The sequence below is a fragment of the Vipera berus genome (genome assembly GCF_964194415.1).
Source record: "Vipera berus genome assembly, chromosome: 8".
In the NCBI taxonomy this organism is placed as follows: Eukaryota; Metazoa; Chordata; class Lepidosauria; order Squamata; family Viperidae; genus Vipera; species Vipera berus.
The window spans coordinates 16,457,498-16,483,398 of record NC_138211.1 but is presented as its reverse complement, the minus strand read 5'-3'; the positions used below and the strand labels follow the sequence as shown (position 1 = coordinate 16,483,398).

At 43.2% G+C, this 25,901-nt stretch overlaps 2 protein-coding genes across 3 annotated transcripts in view; both read left to right on the top strand.

Annotated features, from left to right (window-relative positions):
- LOC308671401 (zinc metalloproteinase-disintegrin-like protein H3) overlaps positions 1-25,901 on the top strand; it is a 287,574-nt gene that overhangs the window by 170,597 nt on the left and 91,076 nt on the right. The window lies entirely within an intron of this gene.
- LOC308671399 (zinc metalloproteinase-disintegrin-like protein F1) overlaps positions 1-25,901 on the top strand; it is a 78,883-nt gene that overhangs the window by 28,997 nt on the left and 23,985 nt on the right. The window contains exons 2-4 of one of the 2 annotated variants that reach the window (XM_081333555.1): positions 22,283-22,389; positions 24,084-24,154; positions 25,709-25,787. In XM_081333555.1, coding sequence (XP_081189681.1) covers positions 22,283-22,389; positions 24,084-24,154; positions 25,709-25,787 — 257 coding nt within the window. Of the gene's footprint in view, positions 1-439; positions 570-1,113; positions 2,261-22,282; positions 22,390-24,083; positions 24,155-25,708; positions 25,788-25,901 lie in introns of those variants that run through there. The other variant, XM_081333556.1, reaches the window with a different exon arrangement.

Genomic DNA, 25,901 nt, shown 5'->3' with positions numbered 1-25,901 from the left:
AATAGTGAAGATTCTTATCCCCAGGCTGCCCATCATGTTTTTCTAATTTTTACCTTTTATTCTAATTTTAATTTTTTGTGGCGCTTTCTAACTTTTTATTATATCATAAGTCACCCCAAAAGTCATGGTATTAGTGAGATGGGGAACATGGGAAATGAATGAATGAATGAATGAACATTTGCAAATAAATAAAGGAACAAACCTCATTTTTCTTCTTGTTGTTGTTAGTTGCAAAGTCATGTCTGGCCCATCGCAACCCTATGGACAACGTTCCTCCAGGCCTTTCTGTCCTCTACCATCTTCTGGAGTCCATTTAGACTCACGTTTACTGCTTCAGTGACTCCATCCAGCCACCTCATTCTCTGTCATCCCCTTCTTCTCCTGCCCTCAATCTTTCTCATTCTTACTAATTAGTATGAATTGACTGTTTCCTTTTCAGAGATGTAAAATGTGGCAGGTTATATTGCTTAGATTCACCTGGACACAAGAATCCTTGCCAAATCTACTATATACCCAGTGATGAAAATAAGGGAATGGTTGATCCTGGAACAAAATGTGGAGATGGAATGGTTAGTAAAAGATTACCTCTAATCTGTGTGCTCTAAAGTCTGATTCCAAGGGGTGATCACTAAAAAAAATAATGTAATTGATCAATGCTAAAAGCTGGTCTAGAGTTTCCAAACTACAGTAAAATTACATAGAAGAACAAGAATTCAACTACCCTTATTTTGGTTGTTACTTTGTTTTTTCTTCAAACAACAACCACAACAAATGAGGTGGATGTCCAGGGCTTCTTTCTTTCTTGCAAGAACAAAACGCCTGGCCTTCTCAGAGCCTTGTGCTTCTCTCTCGCAGCATCTTTCAGACAGACTGTCAAGAGTCAGTCCTTTCTCTAAACTTCTAGGTGTCTCCATAGGGAAGGTGGAAGAGAGAAATGAGAAAATCAGGGCAGAGCTGGTTGTGACCTAACAATGAAGCCACTTAGAAAGGCAGAAGCAAACACAAAGCTTAGCTTCCCCTTGATTTTTATACAATATAGAACCTGAAAGAAGTTTGGGTTAGTTCAGAAACTGCTGTCTTACTCCATTGATCATCTCTTTCTTTGACTTTCAGGTCTGCATCAATGGGAAGTGTGTTGATGTGGAGACAGCCTACTAATCAACCTCTGGCTTCTCTCAGATTTGATTTTGGAGATCCTTCTTCCAGAAGGTTTGGCTTCCCTCTAGTCCAAAGAGATCCATCTGCCTGCATCCTACTAGTAAATCACCCTTAGCTTCCAGATGGCATCTAAATTATGCAATATTTCTTCTTCATATTTAATCTATTTACATTTTGCTGTAATCAAACCTTTTTCCTGCCACAAAGCTCCATGGGCATGTAAAACACCAAAGGCTTATTTGCTGTCAAAATAAATAAATAAATAAAATGGCCATTTTACCGTTTGCCAATTGCAAAGCACATTTGATGCAAGAAGTTCTACCTTTTGAGCTGGTGTATTCAAAGTCAATGCTTCCTCTCCCAAAATTTCACACTGGCTTTCCCAGATGTTGCTGTTTCTATCAATAAACTATTCTGCATTGTGTAAAGGGTCATTTTTCAACTATGGTTTGCTGGAGTAAACCACCTCAAGAACTTGCATGCAATCCTGAGGTCAACCATCAGGAGAATTATCTATTGGCATTAAAGGAACTTATTCACAGTCATCCAAAAAATTCAAAATATAGTATTTTGTTTCAGAAGGAGCCCCTAACAATAAATAAATCCACATATCGCAATACAATTGCAAAGGTGTTTTTTAAAAGGCAGAAGGACCTTCTTGTGGGTGTTTTTTTCCCTTGAAAATCTTTCACTTCTCAGCCAAGTGAAGAAACGAAGAAGCTTCTTGGATAAGAAGGAAAACATTTTCCTTTTTTAAAAAAAATATTTATTTCATTTGTCAACACAAATAAAATAAATAAAAATAAAATGAAATGAAATAAATAAACAAATAAAATAACAAATAAAATAAAATAAATAAATAAACAAATAAACAAATAAAATAAAAAGAGAGAAACAGAAGAATGAACATCCAACACTAAGAATGAAGCAAAATTTGTGTGTACAAAAAAAAAGGTAGGGGGACCTAACTGTTGAATATACCAGGGCTTTTTTTTCTCATAGAACGCTCAGAACAGAGTTCCGGCACCTTTTTTGGATGGAACCTTGTAGAGTAGGCAAGGCGGGTTGTATGACATGTGTGAGTTCCAGCACCTTTTTCTTTTACAAAAAAAGCACTGGATGGATGATAGATAGATAGATAGATAGATAGATAGATAGATAGATAGATAGATAGATAGATAGATAGATAGATAGACAGATAGATAGATAGATAGATAGATAGATAGATAGATAGATAGGTAGATACAGGGCTTTTTTGTCATAGAACACTCAGAACAGAGTTCTGGCACCTTTTTTGGATGGAACCTTGTAGGGTAGGCAAGGCGGGTTGTATGACATGTGTGAGTTCCGGCACCTTTTTCTTTTACAAAAAAAGCACTGGATAGATAGATAGATAGATAGATAGATAGATAGATAGATAGATAGATAGATAGATAGATAGATAGATAGATAGATAGATAGATACAGGGCTTTTTGTCATAGAACACTCAGAACAGAGTTCTGGCACCTTTTTTGGATGGAACCTTGTAGGGTAGGCAAGGCGGGTTGTATGACATGTGTGAGTTCCGGCACCTTTTTCTTTTACAAAAAAAGCACTGGATAGATAGATAGATAGATAGATAGATAGATAGATAGATAGATAGATAGATAGATAGATAGATAGATAGATAGATACAGGGCTTTTTGTCATAGAACACTCAGAACAGAGTTCTGGCACCTTTTTTGGATGGAACCTTGTAGGGTAGGCAAGGCGGGTTGTATGACATGTGTGAGTTCCGGCACCTTTTTCTTTTACAAAAAAAGCACTGATTAGATTCAATCTGGGTTGGTTGTCTTCCAAGCTTCCAGCCTCATGCTGGAGCCCATCCTCAGAGCCCGTCTCTGTGTCTGTTTACCCAGTGCTTTTTTTGTAAGAGAAAAAGGTGCCGGAACTCACACACATCATACAACCTGCCTTGCCTACCCTACACGGTTCCATCTCAAAAAGGTGCCGGAACTCCATTCTGAGCCTTCTATGAGAAAAAAAGCCCTGTGTTTACCTCACTTACTTTGAATGAGAAAAGAAGAGCCGATTTCTTCTCTTTAGAGTTTTGCAATGATGTTATCTTAAAGATATATAAAATGTGATTATTAGAAGAAAGTTGGTACAAAAAATGTGCAGAATGCGGAATAAAAAATACAACCTGATTTGGGAACGAACTGAAAGAAATGCAAACATGGAAAAACAAGAGATTCTGTCATAAGAATTTAGGGGAAGAAAAGTGTAACTTTTTATTTTACCCTTTAAAATGATTGTTGTTTATTACAGAGCACATCCATATACACCAACTAGACTAGCAGTGAGAAGAAACCTCCTTAACTGCACAACACAGGCTGAACTATACTTTCAACTGGGAGTCTGTGAGCATTCTAGCCTAGAGCAACCATCAAGTAGTAAACAATACCCCAATCAAGGAACTTATCAAATGACTACAAAGAAGACTCCCACCAACACCAATAGGGAAAGCATCTTGTCTAAAAATAGAGAGCAAATCCCATTCACTTCCAGCATTGATAATATTATCTAGTTTGGTATTGAAATGTCTGTGAGACAAAAGGACCCCAAAGTATTCATGAGGAACAGTTGCTAAAAACAGCAGTAGTATCAGCATTGTAATACAGTAGCAAAGCCTACATCCTAAAAAAAAACCTTAATAACACTACTAATAATTGATTGCCAATGTTAAGCATAATCATTCTTTGATTAAGCATAATCATTCTTTGACAGTTGTTTTGCCTTGTGTCTTGCCAGCATATGATTGAAAGTGACAGACAAAATGAGATTAAAGAAGATTAAAAGGAGATCAGTGCCAAGGGGAATGTAGAAAGGAACCATTTTATTCCCTGATCTATTTCTCTGTTTTCTCTGCTTGTTTTGATTTTATCTTCCAAGAGAGGGCTTTGTGGCCACCATCTTGACACTTTTTTTATTAACCCTCCCTGCAGATGCCCATAGCTGCAGTCAAAACTTATGAAAATCACTGGATATTGTTAGTGATAGTTATAATTGGGGGAGAACTTCATTTGCAAAATGAAAACAAATGGAATCATAATGAGTCAGTTTGGTGTACTGGTTAAGATGCTGGTCTAGGAACCAGGAGACTTTGAGCCTTTCTTAGGCATGAAAGCCAACTGGGTAACTTTGGGCTTCTTTCTTAGCCCAACTGATCTCATAAACTGACTAATTTATAAAAAATAATAAATACAGGGATAAAATATAAATAAAATCCAGAAATCAAGAACAAAACATTTGGCCATGTATCATATAGATAAAGGAGAAGAACAGACGAAGAATGTGACATCAGTTTGGAGTCATTCCATTGCCACAAGAGACCCAGTTCCAGCCCTCCATGAATTCCATTGACTCTTATCTCAAGCCAATTCAGCACTGGCCATTAGTTGACTAGATTCTTGTGTATAGTGGCATGAGTAAACCCTTCTGTGCCTTGAATTCAATAGCTTTGTTTAATTAATTGTCCCTGCATTGTGTTGAATCCCAATATGACATGGTCACTCTCTGCCAAAGTTCCTCAACTTCAATATCCTCTATCATTCCATCTCTGTTAGTAAGAATTAAGTCCAGTATAGCTGACCTCACCAGCTCTTAATTCCTTTCAGAATTAATAGAAGCCACCCTGTTTTTTTTTCCAGAAATGGATCATTCCTTATTTCTTTCTTTGACAAAATGACTAAATCAGTGGATAACAGAAACACTGTGGATATAGTTTTACTAGACTTCACTATGGCAGTCCACAGCCTACCTCTTGGTAAGAATGAACAATGTGGAATAATCAGTACCACCACCAGATGGATTCACAACTGACTCACCAACCACACTCAGCAGGTAGTATGCAGAGAAGTATCCCAAAGTTCTGTCTTAAGCTCAGTACTCTTCATCATCCTCATAAGTGAACTAGATGAATGAATGGAAGGGGAACAAATCAAATTTGCAGGCAACCTCAAGCTGGGGGGAATAGCTAACACTGAGTCTCAAGACTCAGAATGACCATGAAAGACTTGAACACTATGCTCTATCCAAAAAAAAATGTAATTCAGTGGTCAGCAGAATAAGGGTTTACATAAGGGCAAGAAAAACCAAATGCACAAATATAGATTAGCTGATACCTGGCTCAACAGGAGTAACTGTTATTGAGATCTAGGTGTCCTATTAGAACCACCATGGGAGTATGACGCAGCAGTGTGCTGCAGCTGCCAAAAAGGCTAATGTAGAGAAGGGAAGGGAAGGGAGGAGAGGAGAGGAGAGGAGAGGAGAGGAGAGGAGAGGAGAGAAGAGAAGAGAAGAGAAGAGAAGAGAAGAGAAGAGAAGAGAAGAGAAGAGAAGAGAAGAGAAGAGAAGAGAAGAGAAGAGAAGAGAAGAGAAGAGAAGAGAAGAGAAGAGAAGAGAAGAGAAGAGAAGAGAAGAGAAGAGAAGAGGATAAGTTGGTCTGGCAGCTAAATCATATAAAGAAAGAAGACGGATCTGGGTATATCCTGTCTAACAAAGAGAAGGACCAGGGGTGATATGACAGCAGCCTCCCAGTACTTGAGGGCCTGTCACAAAGAAGAAGGGGTCAATTTATTCTTCCAAGCAGCTGAAGGCAGGACGAGAAGTAACAAGTAGAAGAAGAGATTCAATCCAGAACTAAAGAGAAATTTCTTAACAGTGAGAACAATTAATCAGTGGAACAATTTACCTCTCAAAGTCGTGGGTTTGCTACAAGTTTTCTTTTTATATTTATATATATACATAAAGTTTGATTAGTTTATTGTATATGAAAGAAAGAAAATACAAAAGTAAATAGCGGGAAAGATAGGGAAGGGAAAGGGGGAAGAAAGGAACTGACTTCCGGCTTCCTTTGATGAAGTAAAATAAAATATCAACATCAAACCTCAACTTTTTACGTTTACAAAATAGTGTAAACTAGCCATTTTGATAACAAATCTATCAAATTGATAAAGCCCCAAATCAAAATTTCATTTTTTTCCATCTGAAGGACAAAGTCCAGAAGCGGTTCCCACATAGCAATAAAAGTATTCATATTCCTTTCTTTAATCACTACAGTCAATCTAGTCATCTCTGCTAGCTCCATCAGGTTTTGCAACCATTCCTCCCGTGTGGGAATCGATGTGGTCTTCCATCTCTCAGCGTAGAGTGAGGTTGCTGCTGCCAACTTATATAACATCATATTCATATTCACTATAAGAATTTTCTGTATCAACACATGAATCCTACTCCAATATTTTCTTGCTTTATCAGATGTCCACCATAAATGGCAAAAAGTCCCGTCGTTACATTTACATTTCCAACATTCATTTCAAATGCCTTTATACATTTTCGATAACTTATCTGGTGTTAAATATCAATGGTACATCATCTTGTAAAAAATTTCTTTTAAATTATAATTTAATGTCAATTTTAATCTTTTATTTCACATATGCTCCCATTCTTCAAGCATTACACTATACCCAAAATTCCTTGCCCACTGAATCATACGTTTTACTTGTTCATTTTCCAGATTTAAATTCAATAACATCTTATAAACTTTAGCAATAATAGGTTCATAACTACCATATAGTAGGATTTCCAATTCATTTTTAACAACACTAAACCCATTTTTATTTTTTGCCTAGATTAAATCTTCCTTTCAATTGCATATATGTGAACCAATGGCAGACATGACCTTCTGATTCTAGCTCCTCCTTGGATTTGAGGGTACGCTCCCCCAGATTAAAAGATATTATTTCACCATAGATCCACCAATTGGGCCTCATCAACATCTCTTTTCTGAAAAAAGGCTTCTTGTTGGGAAACCCAAAGTGGAACCTTCGTAGAAAACCTTGTTTTATATTTATTCCAAACTCTCAAAATGGCACGTCTAACAAAATGATTGCTAAAATTAACACTTTCTTTAACTTTGTCATACCACAAGTAAACATGCCAACCATACCTTAAGCCATGGCCTTCTAGGTCCAGTAACCTCTTATTCAGAAGGTTCACCTTTAGCCAAACCAAACAACAAGCATCATAGTACAATTTCAGGTAAACCCAAACCCCCTCTTTTCTTGCAATAATTCATACCTGATTCTCGGGTTTTCCCCTGCCATATAAATTTTGAAATATCTGTCTGCCATTGTTTAAACAGAATATCATTTGCAAGTATTGGTAACGTTTGAAACACGAAAAGCATCTTTGACAAAACATTCATCTTCATTACAGAAATTCCACCCAGTAATGATAAAAGCAATTTATCCCATCTTAGTACATCTTTTTAAATAGCATTCCAGACAGGCACATCATTATTTTTGAACAATTTTGTGTTCGAGTTTGTTAACATAACCCCCAAATATTTCACCTTTTTCTCAAACCTATACCTTTTTCTCTAACAGTATAGGGTCTCCTGCCCTGGACAGAGCTTGGGAGAGAAGACCTCCAAGGTCTCTTCCAACCCCATTGTTCCATGTTCTATGACTGCTCTTGGTTATCTGCAACTGACAATAGGTCTGTAAATATATTGTGGGAGCTACAAAATGTGGCTAATGCTGATTATCAGAGGTCTCCAGGGACAGGACTGGCCCTTAAATCTGGCCCTTCTTTATTGGCTACTTTCCAAGAAAAATAAGAATTTAATCCCAGTGGCACAAAGCTATAAGTGTATTTGAAAAGGCTGCTGCCAGTTATGCAATATTGTGCCTTGCCAAGGAGCCACGTCTTCTCATTTACAGTAAACATCATCCTCTTATCCAGATGAAAACATCTTACTGACAGCTCATCAATGACAAATGAAACTTGAGAAGAGAAGAGAAGAGAAACCACAAGCGAGCGTGCCAGCCTTCCAGGTTCAATAACCTTTTATTCTGAAGGTTCACCCATTCTTTTAGCCAAATTAAAGAACAAGTAGCAAAGTACAATTTCAGGTAAACCCAAACCCCCTCTTTCTTTGCAATAATACATATCTGATTCTTGGGTTTTTCCCTTGACATATAATTTTTAAAATATTCCTCTCCCATTGTTTAAACAGAATGTCAGTTGCCAGTATTGGTAATATTTGAAAGAGGAAAAGCATCTTTGACCAAACATTCCTCTTGATTACAGAAATTCAAACCAATAATGATAAAAGCAATTTATCCCATCTTAATACATCTTTTTTATCCAGAGAGTATTTTATCCAAATACATCTTTTATCCAGAGAGGCACATAATTATTTTTGAACAATTTTTTGTTCGAGTTTGTTAATGTAACCCAAAATATTTCACCTTTTTCTCAACCCTAAAACTAAACTTTTTAGTCAGTATATCACCATCCTATGAGATCATATTCTTAATCAACATTGATGTTTTCTGCTTGTGTATTCTAAAACCAGCCAAGGACCCAAACTCATTTAGTTTCCTCATCAAATATTCTATTTTATGTTTTGGGTCTTGCAGAAATATCACCAAATCATCAGCAAAGGACCTCAGCTTATAAAATTCCTTCTTAACATTTACACCTTTTATTTTCCCATATTGCCTAATATCTCTATTCAGAACTTCCAACAGCAGGATAAATAGCAGTGGAGACAATGGACATCCGTGTCTTGAACACTTTCAAATTTCACATGAATTAGTTAGATTGTCATTAATAACAAAATGAAATGAAATGAACCTTTATTGTCAAATTAGAATTATGTATACATTGAGATTAGCTGAGCCTCCCTTTGTGCTCCCACCCCCCAACACACAGTGACAACAAACCCTCCATCTTACTACACCATGTGAACCAACTACACCACACACCGGCCTCCCAAGTTAATTCTGCATAAAATTCACAAAATGGATAAAAGCTGTTCTTCAGCCTGTTGGTACGGCTGGCTATACTCCTATATCCCCTACCCAATGGTAGGAAAGTAAAGAGATACCGTCCAGGGTGTGCGTCATCCCTGAGAATTTTCCTCACTCTTCCAAGGCAACGAGCCCTGGCAATGTCATCCAGTGGTGTCAGAGGACAGCCCACAATGTCTTGTGCTGTACTCACCACCCTCTGTAATACTTTCCTATCCACAGTTGTCAGACCAGCATACCAAACCACAATACTATACGAGAGGACGCTCTCTATAGTAGACCGGTAAAAGCTGTTGTTCTACCATGTTCTTCCGCAAGACCCTAAGAAAGTGAAGCCTCTGTTGGGCCTTTCTAGCCACCGGGGTTGTATTAACTTTCCAGGTCAGATCTTCACAGAGGTAGACTCCCAGAAATTTAAAGGAGGAAACTCTCTCCACACAGTCCTCCCCAATGTAAAGTGGGGCAGGTTCCTCCTTTTTTCTCCGGAGGTCTAGCACCATCTCTTTCATCTTACTGATGTTCAGGTGCAAGTTGTTGTTACTACACCATATGGATAGTTTTTGTACCTCCGCCCTGTATCTCATCCCCACCTATAATGAGACCCACCACAGTTGTATCATCTGCGAACTTAATTATTGCAGTGGATGGGTCAGATGATACACAGTCATATGTGTATAAAGAGTACAGGTAGGGGCTAAGCACACAGCCCTGTGGTGAGCTGGTACAAAGCTTCAAGGGGGTGGACAATTTTTGCTTCTTGTGATGTATAATCAGCTTTGAACCCTTGAATAAAGTTCCTGCTAAAATCCATTTCTTGCAGGACTTTAAACATAAAGACACAATTTAAGTTGTCAACTTAATTTAAGTTGTCAACAGTTGTCAAGAGCCTTGGTGGAGCAGTGGGCTAATGCCTCCTTAAGTAACACCAGCTGCCTGCAATTAGTGCAGGTTCGCATCCCACCAGGCTCAAGGTTGACTCAGCCTTCCATCCTTCCGAGGTAGGTAAAATGAGGACCCAGATTGTTGGGGGCAATTAAGCTGACTTTGTAATAATGCCGCTTGGGGTGTGTGTGAAAGCCCTAATAAGCAGGCATATACATAGAATGAAGGCTACTGCTAAGCTTGTAAGCCACCCTGAGTCTTCGGAGAAGGGCGGGATATAAATGGAATTAAAATAAATAAAAATAAATATACCTGTAAAAAAAATTCTGCCAAAATTGCAGTGAATCCTCATTTAATAATGAGTTGGGTCTGTAGTTCTTTATCATGATAGCATCCTGACCCTACTTCGGAAGTAACACAGCTTCTGTCTAAGTTGGGGTATCTTTTCCCCCTTGTAATTCATTACATTCTTTAATGGCTGCAGAAGTTCATCTTCAAAACATTTATAATATTGACTTTTATTTTTTATTTTTTTTATTTTAATTCCATTTATATGCCGCCCTTCTCCGAAGACTCAGGGCCAGGGGTGTTCTGAACCAGCCCTCTTCTCGCAACCCCTAATTAAAAGAAGAGTCTGGAAAGCGTCCAAGGCTAAAAGGCTTCTGCCAAGATTTAATTACGCAGTTAACAAAAACACAAGAGCTTGTCTTCTCAAGCGGAAAAGTTGCTTTCAGCAACCAGCCCCTCCCCAAACACTTCTTTTATAGAGAGCTCAGGGCGTGGTCTCCCTGTGCCTCCTCCCGAGGAGTCCCATAGTCTTTCTTTGTTTGTCCCTGCTCGTCTGCCTCCTGCGTCGGGCGTCCTTGAACAGGGCCAGCTGTGGGTCATCATCCTCCGCACTCTCGGGCTCACACAGCTGAGAAGAGGTCCCCGGCTGAGGACTCTGCAAAGCCTCCAAATCATCATCAGACGGTTAGTTTCCCTCCTCCCCCACATCTGAGTCCTCCGATACATCGGACCCGGCTGTCGGACCCACAGGCTGGCCCTGAGTCACAACACTATCCCGCACCGCAGGGCCCTTCCCTCGGGTCTGCCGATCCGGATGCGGTCGGGATGGGAACTGTTCGTGAAAAGCAGTCACCAACGCAGGGGCATGAACGGCGGTCGCATCTTCCCATGTGAAGTCCTCCGGCCCGTACCCTTTCCACTCGATCAGGTACTGGAAGCGACCTTTCAGCCAGCGGGAATCCCTGATGCTGGCGACCTCGTACTCGGGGGTGCTGCCTCCATCACGAGTTCCTGATGGGGGAGGTTCCGCTTGGCGAAGTGGACAGGCCGGTTGTTCGGGGACCAACAAGGACCGATGGAAGATGGGGTGCACGCGCAGGGAACGTGGCAGAGTTAAACGATAGGCGACCGGGTTGATGACGGCCTCGACTGGGAATGGTCCAAGGTAACGGTGGTCCAGCTTCCTCGCCGGCCGAGTGGATGGTAGGTTCCTGGTGGACAGCCAGACCCGATCCCCCACCGATAGTGGAGGCGTATCCCTTCTCGGCCGATCGGCGAACCTCTTGTAGTCGGCCTTGGCCTTCTCCAGCTGCCGTCGCACCAACCGATGGATCGCCTGTAACTCCGCCATGAATTCGTTCGCTGCCGGCTCCGGTGAGTCCACGGGAGAAAGAGGGAAGAACCTGGGGTGATAACCCACGTTGGCCAAGAACGGTGTCATCTGCGTGGAGGTGTGTTGCGAGTTATTAAAGGCAAACTCGGCTATGGCCAAATAGTCCACCCAGTTGTCCTGCTGCAGGTTAACGTAGCAGCGCAGATACTGCTCTAAGATGCCGATGACCTTCTCGGTACCCCCGTCGGTCTGAGGATGATGCGCGGACGAGAGGCAAACCTTAATGTCCAACGCCCGCATCAACTCCTGCCAGAAGCGGGCTGTAAACTGGGCCCCCCTATCGGAGACGACCCTATCGGGAAGGCCGTGCAGCCGGAACACCTGTTGGATGAACATGCGACTAGTGGCGCGAGCTGACGGTAAGCCGCGACAGGGGATGAAGTGCGCCATCTTGGTCAACATGTCCACCACCACAAACACTGTCGTGAAGCCGGAGGATGGGGGTAGATCCGTCAGAAAGTCCATGGACACAGCCCCCCAGGGTCTCTTGGGCGTTGGCAAAGGCTGCAATAAACCAGGCGGGGCCCCTGTCGCTGACTTGGCCTGCCTGCATGGGACGCAGGAGGTGACATAAGACTGGACATCGTGTCGGACTCGGGGCCACCAGAAAGTACGGGAGACCAGGTTCAGAGTCTTGAACAGGCCAAAATGCCCCGCAGCCGGGTTATCATGACATTGGCTGAGGACGAGTCCCCTGAGTGGCCCTCCTGGAACATAGAGCCGGTCACGATAATACAGGAGTCCATCCGTGACCGACCAAGGCGAATCTGGTCCCACCTCTTCCTTCCGCTGAGCCACCCACGCCTCCTGCTGCTGCGCCTCCCGGATCCGAGCCCGTATATCCACCGGCTCCCGTACCGCAGCAAAAAACTCGACGGGGATCACTGTCCTGGGCGGAAGCTTGTCTTCCACTCGGGTGTACTCGGGCTTCCTGGACAGAGCATCCGCTCTCTGGTTGTGCCCGCTTGGTATGTACCGCACCCGGAAGTCAAACCTCGCAAAGAAGAGGGACCACCGGATCTGGCGTTGGTTCAAATTCCGAGCGGTCTGCAGGCTTTCCAGATTCTTGTGGTCCGTCCGGACCTCGATTTGATGCCGCGCCCCCTCCAGATGATGCCTCCAAGCCTCGAACGCCGCCTTGATGGCCAGCAGCTCCTTCTCCCAGATGGTATAGTTGCGCTCCGAGGGATTCAATTTCCGAGAGTGATACGCGCAAGGGAAAAGGGTACCGTTGGGCGTCGCTGCCTGGAGTAACACGGCCCCAATGGCAATGTCGGAGGCGTCCGCCTCCACGACAAACGGCCGTTGCGGGTCAGGATGCTTCAAGATGGGCTCCTTCATGAAGGCGTCCTTCAAAGCTTGGAACGCCTGTTGTTCGGGGGCGTTCCACTGGAACCGAGTCTTCTTCTGCAGGAGCCGGGTGAGGGGGGCTGTCAAGGCAGCAAAGCCAGGGATGAATGTCCGATAGTAGTTGGCAAATCCAAGAAGTCGCTGAACATCCTTCACGCGACGCGGGGGTTGCCAACTCTGCAACGACTCAACTTTACTTGGATCCATGGCGATGCCCTCAGGAGAAATGCGGTGGCCCAAGAAATCAATGGTCACCTGGTAGAACTGGCACTTCTCCAACTTGGCAAACAGCCGATGTTTCCGGAGGCGCTGCAGGACCTGACGGAGATGCTGATGATGCGCTTCACGCGACGGGGAGTAAATCAGAATGTCGTCCAGGTAAATCACAACAAACTGGTCCAACAGATCCCGAAAGATGTCGTTCATAAAATGCTGAAACACAGCGGGGGCGTTGGTCAGGCCAAACGGCATCACCGTGTACTCGAAATGTCCATAGCGAGTACCAAACGCTGTCTTCCACTCATCACCCGGCCGAACCCTGACGAGGTTGTAAGCTCCACGCAGGTCCAGTTTCATGAAGATCTTAGCCTCCCGGAGTCGGTCCAAGAGCTCGGGGATGAGGGGCAGCGGGTAGCGGTTACGCACCGTGATGGCATTGAGTTTCCGGTAGTCACAGCAAAGTCGTAACTCGCCCGACTTCTTTTTGACGAAGAGCACGGGCGCAGACACTGGCGAGGACGAGGGCCGGATGAATCCACGAGCCAAGTTCTTTGTCAGGAAGTCCCGCAATGCAGCCAACTCGGTCTCCGACATGGAGTACAAACGCCCCACTGGGAGAGGCGCATCAGGGACTAGGTCAATGGAGCAGTCGTAGGGCCTGTGCGGGGGTAATTGGTCCGCCTCTGACTCGCTGAACACGTCAGCAAAGTCGGACAGTACGGGAGGCAAGGAAACCCCTGAGGAACCCTCCACCTGGCCGGCACAGATATGGCGGGTGTGGTCCACGCACTGCAAACTTGGGAAGGTGACCAAGTTCTGAGACCAATAGATCTGTGGATCATGCGCCCGGAGCCACGCCAGTCCCAAGACCACGGGGAAGTGCAGATCCGAAGTGACGTAAAACTGAATGGCCTCCACATGGGTACTGATGGCCATACACACGGGTTGCGTGGCGGCCGTGATAGGCCCGGACAGGAGCACTCGACCATCGATGGTCTCCACAAGCATGGGCGGATCCACCGGACACTGGGGAACAGCCCATTTGGCCACAAAGGCCGAATCCATAAAGTTAGTGGTAGCCCCAGAGTCAATTAAGGCATGGACCGGAATCCCCTCTGGCTTGCCAGGAAGGATCAGTCGTGCCTCCAAAATCAAATGCCGTGGAGGTTCACAGGCACCGTCGGAACGGCGTCGCTCGGCGTGATCGTTGTGGGTCGCCCGATCTTTCACACCGTCTAGATCGGGCTCGGGCCGTTTCCCGATAGCAAAGCAGGGGACTTTCTCGGGGCAGGCTTGGTCACTGACGCCCGCTGACGCTTCTTCGGGCAAGAAGCAGCCAAATGTCCAGGGTCCCCACAGTAAAAACACAACCCCTCCGATCGTCGTCTGTCCATTTCCGTCACCGATAGACGGGACCTGGCGGCACCCAGCTCCATTGGCTCCTCCCTCTGGACTGGGGGCTCACGCACAACAGGGGCGGCAGGGGTCTGTGGGGTGGCACGGCGACTCTTACGCTGCTGCAGCCGGGCATCGATCCGCAGACAAAGATGGATCAGCCCATTCAGGTCTGAGGGAATGTCCACGCGGGCCAGCTCATCCAACATCTCCTCTGACAAGCCATCCTGAAAGGCATCCACGAGCGCAGCCTCATTCCAGGCGGAATCCTGGCTAAGCAGCCGGAAATCGCTGATATAGGCCTGTAGGGGGCGCTGACCCTGCCTCAAAGCTTTCAGACGTCGGGTGGCGGTCTGCGCCTTAATCGGGTCCTCGTACATGAGGCGCATATGGTCACAAAACCCCCCAAAGTTATCCAACAAAGGGCTAGGCTGTGCCAACAGAGGCGTGCCCCAACGAGCTGCATCTCCCGACAGAAGGCTCAACACGAATCCCACCTTATCTCGGTCAGTGGGGAAATCAGCTGCTCTCACGCTGATATAAAGCTGGCATTGTCCCAGGAAGGCAGGAAACAGTTCTGGTTTACCAGCAAATTTATCCGGCATAGCTATCTGACATTTCCTCCTGGGTGGGGGGGCAGCATGTACCTGAGCCTGCAGTTGTGCCACCTGAGTGGCCAGCAAGGTGAGTTGCTGGTTGAGCTGGGCATTCTCGGCAAGAAGCTGCTCCATCGTAGTATTAAGGGGTGGGTGGCTGAAAGCAAACTGTTCTGAACCAGCCCTCTTCTCGCAACCCCTAATTAAAAGAAGAGTCTGGAAAGCGTCCAAGGCTAAAAGGCTTCTGCCAAGATTTAATTACGCAGTTAACAAAAACACAAGAGCTTGTCTTCTCAAGCGGAAAAGTTGCTTTCAGCAACCAGCCCCTCCCCAAACACTTCTTTTATAGAGAGCTCAGGGCGTGGTCTCCCTGTGCCTCCTCCCGAGGAGTCCCATAGTCTTTCTTTGTTTGTCCCTGCTCGTCTGCCTCCTGCGTCGGGCGTCCTTGAACAGGGCCAGCTGTGGGTCATCATCCTCCGCACTCTCGGGCTCACACAGCTGAGAAGAGGTCCCCGGCTGAGGACTCTGCAAAGCCTCCAAATCATCATCAGCCGGTTCGTTTCCCTCCTCCCCCACATCTGAGTCCTCCGATACATCGGACCCGGCTGTCGGACCCACAGGCTGGCCCTGAGTCACAACAAGGGGCTTTCCCTTTGCATGGACTATTATTAAAATATTCATGTAATTTTTTGTTACAGTCCTTTAAAATTGCCTCCATGAGTCTACTAGCATTAAATTGTCCATCATTTCAAAGAATGTCTTTGGTAATTTACCCAAAGGGTTTGATCCCCTTAATAGATGTTCTACCCAAACTGGCAAAGTCACACCATTCCAATCCCCCAACATAAGCCAATTTTCATATGAAAAAGGCGAGAATTAGTCCATAAGGTACTCACAGAAATTGTTTTTCCCCTCATTTGGCCCATAAAGACCAATCATTATTGATTTTGTTGCATTAAATTCAATTCAACTGACAATAGGTCTGTAATTATACAATGGGAGCTGCACAACGTGGACAATGCTGATATTCAGAGATCTCCAGGACAGGTTGTGGTTCCAAAGACTTAAATCTGTCCCTTCTTTCTTTATTGCCTACTTTCCAAGAAAAATAAGACTTTAATCCCAGTGCAACAATGCAAAAAGTATATTTGAAATGGCTGCTGCCAGTTATGGAATATTGTGATCTGGCAAGGAGCCACTTCTCAAGTACAGTAAACTTCATCCTCTTTGGAAACATCTTACTGACAGATCATGAGTGACAAATGAAACCTGGTTCTCCTTCCTTTTCTATTGACGTTGTGACTCAGGAGGGCTTTGAGCTTGCAAAGTCTGTGCCCACACAAATATTTTCAGTTTTTCTTGCCTTGTAAAGAAGTTTCTATTAACTGATGAGTGGGGTGAAACGATATTAACTTCCTGGAGAAAATACTTCTCTGAGGTTCAGTACCCGCCCCCCCCCTTTTTTTAAAGGTTAACTTACAAAAGGGAAGAATGATCCAGCATGCTTTGAATCATCTGCAAATCTACCGAGGTCTATCCTATTCTTTCCAATTGAATTTTAACATTTAGTTTACTTTAGTATCTTTTTCAAGGACCAGTGTGATTTAAATTTAGATGTTGGATTGGACTCCGCATAGCCATGTTTAGGCCTCCAGTTTCCATGCATCTCACTGGATGATTTTGGACAATTATTTTTCTTAGCCCAGAGTAACTTCCAAGATTGGTGCTGTGAGGATGAAATGAGAAGTGATGTCAATTGAGCTCCATGTAGGAAATGAGGGAGATTAATGTAAGAGAATAAAATAGATTTGTGAATATAGCTCTTATGCAACAATTTTCTTAGATTACATTGATGAGTTTTCTCTTTAAGTTTCTTATCTTTGACTCTTTGCCCTGGACCCGGCTGTTTTAAATAACTATCATCCAGTCTCCAACCTTCGCTTTTTGGCGAAGGTTGTTGAGAGTGTGGTGGCGCATCAGCTTCCTCTGTTCCTGGAGGAAACTGATTATCTGGACCCGTACCAATCGGGTTTCAGGCCCGGGCACAGCATGGAGACGGCATTGGTCACGCTGGTGAATGATCTCTGGCGGGCTCGGGACAGGGGTTGTTCCTCTGTCCTGGTCCTATTAGATCTCTCAGCGGCTTTTGATGCCATCGACCATGGTATCCTACTGCAGCGTCTCAGGGGGTTGGGAGTGGGAGGCACCATTTTACGGTGGTTCTCCTCCTATCTCCTGGGCCGTTCGCAGTCGGTGTTGACGGGAGGGCAGAGATCCGCCCCGAGGCCTCTCGTTTGTGGAGTCCCTCAGGGGTCGGTTCTCTCGCCCCTCCTGTTCAACATCTATATGAAGCCGCTGGGTGAGATCATTCGTGGTTTTGGGGTGGGGTATCATCAGTACGCTGATGATACCCAACTTTTTCTTTCCACCCCGAACCAACCCAGGGATGCCCTCGCCGTGATGTCCCGTTACCTGGAGGTGGTCCAGGTCTGGATGGGGAGAAACAGGCTTCGTCTCAATCCTGCCAAGACTGAGTGGCTGTGCATATCGGCATCTCGGGCTAACCAGACTATTCCACCTCTAACGATGGGGGGTGAGGTGTTACCCCCATTGATAGGGCTCGCAACGTGGGCGTCCACCTGGATTCACAACTCAATTTTGAAGACCATATAGGAGCTGTGACCAGGGGGGCTTTTGCCCAGGTTCGCCTGGTGCGCCAGTTGCAACCCTATCTGGGCCGAGATGCCCTATGCACAGTCACTCATGCGCTCGTGACCTCCCGTTTAGACTACTGCAACACTCATGGGGCTGCCCTTGAGGACCACTCGGAGGCTTCAGCTGGTGCAGAATGCGGCCGCGCGAGTTGTGATGGGGGTTTCCTGATACTCCCATGTAACACCTCTACTCCGTGAGCTGCATTGGCTCCCGGTTGCCCTCCGGGTGAGATTCAAGGTGCTGGTGATGACCTATAAAGCCCTAAATGGCTTGGGTCCGGGATATCTGAGGGAACACCTGCTGCCGGCATCAAGCTTCCTTCGTCCAATGCGCTCCCACAGGGAGGGTCTTCTCAGGGTACCGCTGGTAAGAGACTGCCGGTGGACAACACCCAGGGATAGGACCTTCTCAGTGGGTGCGCCTGCCCTTTGGAACCAGCTGCCAGTGGAGCTTAGGACCGTCCCCAACCTCCGTTCGTTCCGCCGGGACCTGAAGACCTGGCTCTTCGAGCTCTCTGGCCCAGGCTGAGAATTTTAATTTTAATTTTAATTTTAACCGGGGTTTTATTTCTTCAGGGACGGTTTTTAACTTTTGTATTTTTTGTTTTAATCACCCTGTAAACAGCCCTGAGTCCTTCGGGAAAGGGTGGTATATAAATATAATAAAAATACATAAATAAAATAAAAAGGATTAGAGTAAATATGGCATTCCAATATTTATAATAATATATTGAAATAAACCAAATCAGAATGACCAGATTATTTAGTAAAGAATAGAAATAATTCTTGGCAAGCACCTGCATAGAGAAGACATTAGAGAATAACATGTAGCTTCAATTTAATAATTTCTCTACCATATGGACAGAAGGGGATTTTTTGTTATCCTCCTTCAGGAATTGCTGTTGGGAGGGCATTGAATTGTGCTAGGGATAAGGTCCTTCTGAATTTTGTGAAACCTCTGTGACTGTGATATCTGACTGGTTGGAGAAGATGTTCAGAGTATCTCAACAAGAAATTTCTGAGAATTTATTTATTTGTTTAGAAAAAAAAATACATTTGCTGAATGTATACTGGTATATCATTTATCCTCCCCTTGAACAGGAAGGTTAAATTCAGCATAAGATGTGGCTTGGCACTAGTATTATAGCTTTATCCCTAACATGCTTTGCAATTTTAATTAGTCTGGAGTTATTTCAAGGGAGGAGTGCTGGTCATGGTAAGGGCAGAAGCTCTGAAAGAAAACAAGTTGGCCACCAAAGAGAGTTTCAAAGGCTCACATACCTCCTTGTTTCTCAATGAAGAGATGGTTATTTTGCCTTTGCCCTCTTGGAATGCAGCCGCTGTTTCTACTGTGGACTTTCTTCCCCCCAAAATTGCCAAACAGACTAATCAAAAGTGGATTTTCCTCTTTTCCGTTTCATTCACAAAGGATTTCTGCTTTGCCTTTAACAGGTGTGTGTGTGTGTGTCTGTGTATTGCCTTTTTCCCCACACTTGTCTTTATTGTGCTTTTATAGATTTAGATTGTGCTCTGTGATTCATCTCAAAGTTCCCCTTCAAATGGTCTTTATAGGATAACAGATCATGGAGATCTAGTCCAGGGCTTTTCAACCTTTTCAACCCATTGTACCACTTTTAGGATATGGCAACATCCGAGTACCACCAGTCACCTAGCAAGTTGTCAAAAACGTGATGACAAAAAAGGGAAAAAAGTGATAAAGTACAGGTAGTCCTCGACTTACAACAGTTCACTTAGTGACGTTTCAAAGTTACAATGCCACTGAAAAAAAGTGCCCCCCAAGTCACAGCTGAGCAAGACACCTGCCTCCCCGCCCGGCGGTGCTCTTCCTCCTGTCCGAGGTTTTCATTGTTGTGAGCATTTCTTTTTGAGGATTGGCAGTGGGGGTGGGGTGGGGGGGGGTGTTTGGCTTTTATTCCCTCCCCATCTGCTTGTTGGTTGCTGCAGGTTTTGGTCACTTGACATGACCCTGGGACACTGTGACCGTCATAAATATGAATCAGTTGCCAAGCATCTGAATGTAAATCACAAGACCCTGGAGAGGCTGCAACATTCCAGCTGATCAGCGCTTCTTCTGGGCTCAGAAACACCAGGATCAGCACCGAGCTCCAGTTGGAGCCTGGTGCTCATCCTGGTGCTTCCGCTGAGCCCTGACAGTCCTGCAGCTGCTTGTGCGGTGCTGCCACCGGTTCAGCTCATTCCCCTCCCCCACTACCACTTTACTAGGATGGTCGCATACCACCTGCCAGGTGCCAATGTATCACAGGTGGTACCCGTACCACTGGTTGAAAAGCCTTGTTCTAGTCTATCCCCCTGTAAAACAGGAGATCCTATACCATACCCTATACCCTATACTATTGCCAGGCAAAGGGTTGTCCCATTTCTTCTGAAAAACTTCCCATGCTGCAGAACCCACAACTTCTGAAAGCAAGCCACTCCACTGACTGATTCTCCTCACTTTGGATGCATATTACCACAGCTGACTTTTGCATCAACATATAAATCCTTTTTCAGAAAAGGGAGGGCCTGTTGAAGGAATTATATGAGGAGATAACAAAAGTTCCTGAGTTCTCTACAAAGTGAGAATCTATTAAGGCACCAAGATTTTTTTTCCCCTGTAGTGAAAACAGGGATCCCTTAGGCAAATGCATTGACATGGATTCAGTCAATGCTAGCAGTATTGAAAGGATGATAGATTGCTCCAAAAGTGCCTCTTACTCACAAAATAGTTTAAAAACCCACTCTTGGCATTTAAGACCCCATGCACCAGAGGCCCCAAATTTAGTTGCATTAACATGTGAGCCAGGGATTGCTCTGCTATGACCAATTAATCACCTCTTTTGGGCTTTTGCTTTGGGGGATGCTGCCAATGAACCCTCCCAGCTGTCATTTTTGGTGTGACATGCGCTAAGCCAGCTGGAAAATTGCCCTCCAGTAGTATTGCTACAACTCAGAATTTGTCCAAATCTTTTAGCAAACACCTTCTCATATAAGGTCATGAATGAAGCTGAAGGATTCATTCCTTGCTTCTCATAGTCAAAGGGAGAAGAGCTCAGGTTGGCTTGAAAGCAGGAAGAGGTTGCCTGTCAAATCGCGCCTCCAAAATGATCCAAGTTCTTTTGGCAACTATATGCTTAGCAGTTTTTCCATATCAAGGTAAGATGTTCTCTTTGGTTCCCTTGTTCAGAATCTTACTGCTAAAAGACTATCGCACCCAGCAGACTGCTATGTTGATGGGTTTTGTTTTCAGTTTTATTTTTTGACAATTAACCAAACTTTGCTCCACTTCAGTTTCTACAGATTTAGCAAAAGAATGCTCTCAAGGATCACATTTGTTCTAAAGTGACATAAATGGTTTCTTGGTATTTGCATAAACTTTATCAAGCCACAAGCAGATCCTAAGAGAGAAAAGTCCTAAAATTGTATAATATTCAGCCAAACAAAAGCTAGTGCTATTGTTGTTGCAGAGAATCTACAAAGTGTACTTAAGATAATATGACACTTAACTTTTCTCAATGCAAGATTCTGAGTTATCTTAAATTATTTCTTCCCTCCTTTCCTTTTACTTTGCAGAAAAACAGGGAGGATCCTTTCTGAAATTCCTCCCAAGTAGGCCTCGTTTAAAAAAAAAAATAGCAAGGAAAGATGGGGATGCCCTTACAGGAGTAATTTATGGAGAACAATATAGGAAAGAAAAAAGAGAGATATAATGGAAATTGCTGCTTATTCTGTGCTCTAAGCAAGAAAGGAATAGTAAGCTTGCTTACTAGTAGGTGGAGTTGAACCCCTCCTATTTTTCTGGGAGCACCAGGTACAAATGTGTTGGTACGTAAATAGGTATGAGGAAGATGTATTCTTCTGTCTGGGGCTGCCATCAGTCTGAGAAGCCACATTTCCAGGGCCAAATGCTAGTTTCTCTCTCTGTGTGTGTCTCTGTCTCAATTCTTTAGGTGTTGGCTAGCATTTTGTCTCCCTAACCCTGTGGTTATTGATATTTCAGTTTATTGTTTTTTCTACTTGCAACTATAAGCACAACTTTACCCACTTCCTTCCATTAATCTGCTAACAAATCTTGGTCTTAGCTGTGATTGTACATCCAAGAAGACCTGCAGGTGCCAGACTGCCAAAATAAGTTAAGGAACAAATATCAGGTGACCATGCAATGTCCATATGGGGACCAACTCTATTTTTTTCAACTATTGGTCTAATTCTGGAATCACTGAATTTTGTACATGTTGCTAGGTCCCCCAGGGATAATTATGTTGCTGTAGGCTGTCCATATATTCTTTTGAAAGTAAAAGAAAGGAAAGTCAGCCAAATTATTACGATGGCAGTGAAATAGCAGTACAACTGAAGATGGTAGAATAACATCACCAAAGTAAAGCAAACCTTTTCTTTTTTTCCTTACAAAGGGAGCTCTATAATTCTGGAATCTGGGAATGTTAATGATTATGAAGTAGTGTATCCACAAAAACTCACTGCATTGCTCAAAGGAGCAATTCAGCAGCCTGAGCAAAAGGTAAGAAAAAGATCTTTGTTTCATCTACCAATTATTTCTCGTCAGCCCAGATAAATTTTGATATTCCATTGCTGCCATCTATTTGTTATCTGGATTTTGCATTGCAATCTATGTTCCTGCTTGAATTATTTATTTATTTATTGAACAAATTTATATGGCCTTCCAATTCACACAAAATTGAGGAGAGTCCTGGGAACTTACAAACAGAATTTCCTAATATAACTAATGAAGTGTTGGGAGACACCCAGCCATACAGTGAGGAGGGATCAAGTAGAGAGTTAGCCTTAATAATAATAATAAGTTGGAAGGGACCTTGGAGGTCATCTAGTCCAACCCCCTGCTCAGGCAGGAAACCCTATACCATTTCAGGCAAATGGCTGTCCAGTCTCTTCTTAAAAACTTCCAATGTTGGAGCATTCACCACTTCTGGAGGCAGGTTGTTCCACTGGTTAATTGTTCTAACTGTCAGGAAGTTTCTCCTTAGTTCTAGGTTGCTTCTCTCCTTGACTAGTTTCCATCCATTGCTTCTTATCCTGCTTTCAGGTGCTTTGGAGAATAGCTTGGCTCCCTCTTCTTTGGGGCAGCCCCTGAGATATTGAAACACTGCTATCATGTCACCCCTCACCCTTCTCTTCATTAAACTACACATACCCAATTCCAGCAACCGTTCCCTATATGTTTTAGCCTCCAGTCCCCCATCATCTTTGTTGCTCTTCTCTGTACCCTTTCTAGAGTCTCGACATCTTTTTTACATCGTGGTGACCAAAACTGGATGCAGTATTCCAGGGGTGGCCTTACCAAAGCATTGTAAAGTGGTATTAGTACTTCACTTGATCTTGATTCTATCCCTCTGTTAATGCAGCCTAGCACCATGTTGGCTTTTTTGGCAGCTGCAGCACACTGCTGGCTCATATTGAAGTGATTGTCTACTAGGACTCCGAGATCCCTCTCACGGTTACTACTATTGAGGAAGTTATCACCTATACTATACCTGTGCATTTGATTTTTCCTGCCTAAATGTAGAACCTTACTTTTTTCAGAGCTGCAACAGATCCAGGACAGACATCCTCTCCCCCACCCTCAGGAAATTCCATTAAAGTTTATCTATCTGTTCTGAAGAAAAGGGAAGCAGTCTAGGGAGATTCCTGTATTACAGGCAGCATATAGTAAGCTGCTTAATTTAAACTCTGCATGTGTGGATCTGGTTACCTCTGCCTAACATAAATTTATTGTTAATGGGCAACCTTGAGGGATTTCTTCTTCCTTTTTATGCTCTTGGGTCATCCTTTATAAAAGCTGTGACAACTGTGAACCATGAGATTTCAAATTGTCCTTTCTAGCTTCCCAGAATGCATCATTTAGAAATATAAAAGATGTGTTTCTAGGTGAAGATAGTATAGTGGTTACAGCTCAAGATTAGGTCTAAGAACCAGATTCAAGTCCATCACTGGATGACTTTTGAGTCAGTCTCTCTTTCCCAGGTCATCCTCATTCACCAAGATGTTCAATTAGAGAATGAGATCTAGAAGTTATGCAGGAAAGTTCATTTAAGATCTTACAGTTTAAAGCACCAGATGAGATACTCTAAATGTAATAAATAATTTGTCTATGGCAAATTATTCATTAGATTTAACGGTGTACAATTGTTTTGCCTAATTTTTTAAGATGTAAAGCCTGAACTCTTTGCTTTTCAGTATGAAGACACCATGCAATATGAATTTAAAGTGAATGGAAAGCCAGTGGTCCTTCACCTAGAAAAAAATAAGTATGTTAACTCAGAAATTCTCTTAACTTTCCTTGGACAATGTGGAAAATGTATATTCTTAGACACAGTCTAAGAGAAATAATAATTGCATTCCTTTGTTTGGAAATTAAAACCTAATTAAATGTTACTGTGTAGGAAAAGTGGATGTAGATATTGAGTATGTTAATCTTACCTCAGAACTGAAAATGTTTTATTCCTGATCTTTTGGTACACTACTGGACCATAAGAATTTTAGATTAAGTTGAACCATTCAAGGCTCGTACCCTGATATCACTTGAATTAACTAAGTTAGTAATGAAATATTGCAGAGATTTAAAAATGATTGCTTATGCTGCTTCATAGACACTCTCTGTCAATCTGAATAATGTTTCCTACAAGACCTGCATAGCTGCTTAACTTACATTGGAATTTATATGTTAAAGCATGAAAGGCAGGAAATGTCATCTCCTATTAAGGCCCAAAAGGGGACAGGACCTAAATAAGCCCAGATTTCACTAGCATTATTTTTTAAAGAGTGAGTCATGTGAGTCTTCTCAGAGGTGTTCCATTTGCACTGTAAATCAAGATATGACTAAAAATATTATGCAAATATAAGCCATAGAAATGGAATGAAAATATTTTTCAGCACAAAAGAATAACATATTTCAAATGGACCTTGGAGGTCTTCTACTCCACCCCCCACCCCCATCCCGGCTCAAGCAGAAGAGTAAACTATTCCAAGGCTGTCCAATCATTTCTTGAAAACCTCCAGTAATGGGACACCCACAACTTCTGAAGGAAAGCCATTCCATCAATTAATTCTTCTCATTGTCAGGAAATTTTTCTTAATTCTAGGTTGGATTTCTCACCTGTAAATAAAACATGAACTCCACTAAACAAAGTGTGCCATTTTCATTACCCTGAAACCTGTAAATGCCATATTGCAGTTTAAATTAGTATGGCAACCACTACATTGTGAACATGTGTCTGCAGCCTGGTGCAATTTAATACTAGCATTAAGACTGAGATATATAGTTGGTGCATTGGGAATGACTGCCTGGCTTAGATTATAAAATGTATTTTGGTTTTGACCATATTATATATGCCTCTAAATGTATATTGTCTTTATTATTAAGTATAAGCGACAAAGAAATCACCCTATATATGGTTATCTGCGTGTCACTTTATCCTATTCCACTGGAGACATTTCATGCTAAATTCTAATGTGTGCTTTAGATGTTTTAGAGTCCCCTTTTGTTTAAATATGAAGGCTGTACAGAAATTCAAGGGTAGCATCTGGATGGTCTTGTTCTGGCATGGAAGCAAAGCAGATCTAGTGGAGGAAGACTAGCAAGGATTTCTAGTTTGGAAAAATGGAAGGCAATGCCAAGTGCTTATATATGACATCAGGAGTGGAAAGTGACTCGATATACTGGTTTGAAACTTGCTCCTTTCCTTTGATACCAAACAAGATGCTTAAAATGCCACTATACAGTGGTTGTAAACTTATTATAAAATTATCTCAGTCCTACTTAGTTCCTGGCATAGATATTCTCTTCTTTGCATTCTTTCTAGAGGACTTTTTTCAGAAGATTACAGTGAGACTCATTATTCCCCTGATGGCAGAGAAATTACAACAAACCCTCCAGTTGAGGTAGGGTCTCACTTTTAAGAGTCTTCTTTTTAGGAAGTAAATTGAAGCAAATGTTTCTGCACAATATTACAAATATACAAGAAGGAGACCAGGCTACTCAAAAAAGAAAGGCTA